The 2,383-nt window shown below is 55.4% G+C and overlaps 1 protein-coding gene across 1 annotated transcript; it reads right to left on the reverse strand.

Moving 5' to 3' along the window:
* Positions 1-464: 464 nt before the first annotated feature.
* On the reverse strand, positions 465-2,365 carry LOC107300835 (START domain-containing protein 10-like; the record flags this gene model as incomplete). The annotated part of the gene is made up of 3 exons (XM_015830123.1): positions 2,224-2,365; positions 1,171-1,274; positions 465-582 (listed from the first exon to the last, which is right to left on the reverse strand). Coding segments are annotated over exons 1-3 (364 nt in total), but the record flags the coding sequence as incomplete, so codon positions are not given.
* Positions 2,366-2,383: the final 18 nt, after the last annotated feature.

Genomic DNA, 2,383 nt, shown 5'->3' on the forward strand with positions numbered 1-2,383 from the left:
GCCGGAACGCGGCGGAACGGCGTTCCGGCACCTTTTTCCGGGCCGGCCGCACCGGAAATAGCCCCTCCCACACCGGAAATAGCCCCTCCCAAATTTTACTTGCATTCCTGTTCTCTAAAGGGGCGGTCCTAGGGTTTGATGAGGGCGTGGCCAGGTTTGAGTTCCGCCACCTTTTCTCCGAGAAAAAAAGCCCTGGTCACAACTATGAGGAACTTGCCAAGCGTCTGAATTTTGATCACAGGGATGCTGCCCAACGGTCGTAAGTGTGAAAAACGGTCCTACGTCACTCGTTTAGATGCCACTGTCACTTTGAACGGCCACTAAGCGAACAATTGTCAATGGGGGACCGCCCGTAGAAATATTTGCAACTCCGGCTTCCCGGGAAGCGAAGCCCAAAGCACGGCACCTCCGCCCGTCCAGGTGTAGGGGCTCCCTTTGGGCAAGGTGGGAGAGCACAACCTTACCTTTGGGGTCTACCTGGGCTAGGTAGGTGAGGCTGCAGTTCTTGGCTCCTTTCGCCTGGATCAGGTAGCCCGTTTGGATAGAGACAGCCCTGACCATGTCCTTCCGCGGGGGGTATTTCTGGAAAGAAGGGAGCGGAAAAGTTGAACTCACGCCCGCCAAGTCCGGAACTGGCCCTAGCAGGATCTGGAAGGGACCTTGGAGGTCATCTAGTCCAAACCCCTGCTCAAGGAGAAGACCCTATGCCACTTCGGACAAAGGATTGTCCAGTCTCTTCTTAAAAGCTTCCAGTGTTGGAGCATTCACAACTTCTGGTGGCAAGCTGTTCCACTGGCTAATTGTTCTCACTGTCAGGAAAATTCTCCTTCATTCCAGGTTGCTTCTCTCCTTGATGAGTTTTTATCTGTTGCTAGATTTTTAGGTGTGTGCCTTGCCCCACAACTAGGGCTTATTTTGGGGATGGGGTTTACTTCACGGGAAACAGGAAGCGGCCCCTCCAGAGGGGATTCCCCCCACCCAAATTCCTTCTACGGGGCCGAGATCTCCCTTGCCTGCCTTGGCTGCAGCTCATCCTTCTGTCTCCCAAGGCAGAGCTCCAGTTGTGGCTACACAACCATCTTGATCTTTTGGGCCCTCTGAGACTGCCCAGAAAACGCCTGCTCCCCCTCCTCAACCCCCCCACCCCACCCTAAAAGTCCTGTTACTCACAGGGTGTTTGACCGAGTAGTTCATGATGATGTAGTCGCTGCCCATCGGCAGCCAGGAACGCAGCGTGATGACGTCGCGGTTCTTGAGGGGTTTCGGGCACTTCCCTGCCAGAGACGGGAGAAGGGGACTCAGATGAGTCTGGGGGCTCAAAACAGCTGGATAGCCTCAACAGAGAATCCCTGCTTCCGATGGGGAGGCACCTCCGGGTGGTCAAATGTCCAGGTGGGATTTTAAGGACTCCACCGGCTGGGACACTCTAGGAAGGAGGGGCCTGGGAATCTGGGACTGTGACCGAGCCAGCCATAAATGGTCCTGGTCGTTTGAGCGAGGGTCCTTCCTGCACCTTCCAAGGATTTAACCGAGCATAAATAGAGAAACACCTGAGCTGATTTCTACTCTGGGGTCCTTGGTGGTCTCTGAGCTCGGTGGTTTTCTTGCAGACGTTTCATGACCCTACTAGGGAACATCATCAGTGCCAAAAGGGAGGAGGAGGAGGAGGAGGAGGAGAACTATGGGGTCCTTGGGGCTCTCTGAGCTGGGTGGTTTTTTTGCAGATGTTTCATGACCCAACTAGTGCTAGAAGCAGTGGGTGGGTTGTCCTCCTTCCCCTCCTCTTCCTTCTCCCCCTCCCTTCTAGAAGAAAATCACTAATCCTCACTCTCCCCCCTCCTCCTCCACTCCACTCTCCCTTCTAGCACTGATGATGTTCCCTAGCTGGGTCACGAAACATCTGCAAGAAAACCACCCAGCTCAGAGACCTTCAAGGATCCACAGTCGTCGTCGTCGTCGTCGTCATCGTCCTCCTCCTCCTCCTCCTCCTCCTCCTCCTCCTCCTCCTCCTCCTTCTCCCCCTCCCTTCTAGCACTGATGATGTCCCCTAGCTGGGTCACGAAACGTCTACCGAAGACGACCTGTATTTGATTCCAAAGCTGGCAGCTCTGAACATCAAATGCCAAAGCAGGAGTGGGCACCCCAGGGCGAGTCCCCACCGCTCGGGCTCCCTCTGGGGGTGCCCTCCAGCCCCTCCTCCCCCCGCCCACCACCCTTTCTCACAGGCGTAGTATCCCACGTCTGAGTTGACGGTCAGCTTGCCGATGTCAAAAGTCTCGATGACGTTCGTGTCCCACTTTTTCCGGTACTCGATGTCGTGCAGCACGTCGTACAGAGTTTCCGCGGAGATATCTTTGCAATCCATCCTGCACTGGAGAGAAAC

The sequence above is a fragment of the Protobothrops mucrosquamatus genome, unplaced genomic scaffold, assembly GCF_001527695.2.
Source record: "Protobothrops mucrosquamatus isolate PMUCROS unplaced genomic scaffold, P.Mucros_1.0 scaffold8705, whole genome shotgun sequence".
Classification (NCBI taxonomy): domain Eukaryota; kingdom Metazoa; phylum Chordata; class Lepidosauria; order Squamata; family Viperidae; genus Protobothrops; species Protobothrops mucrosquamatus.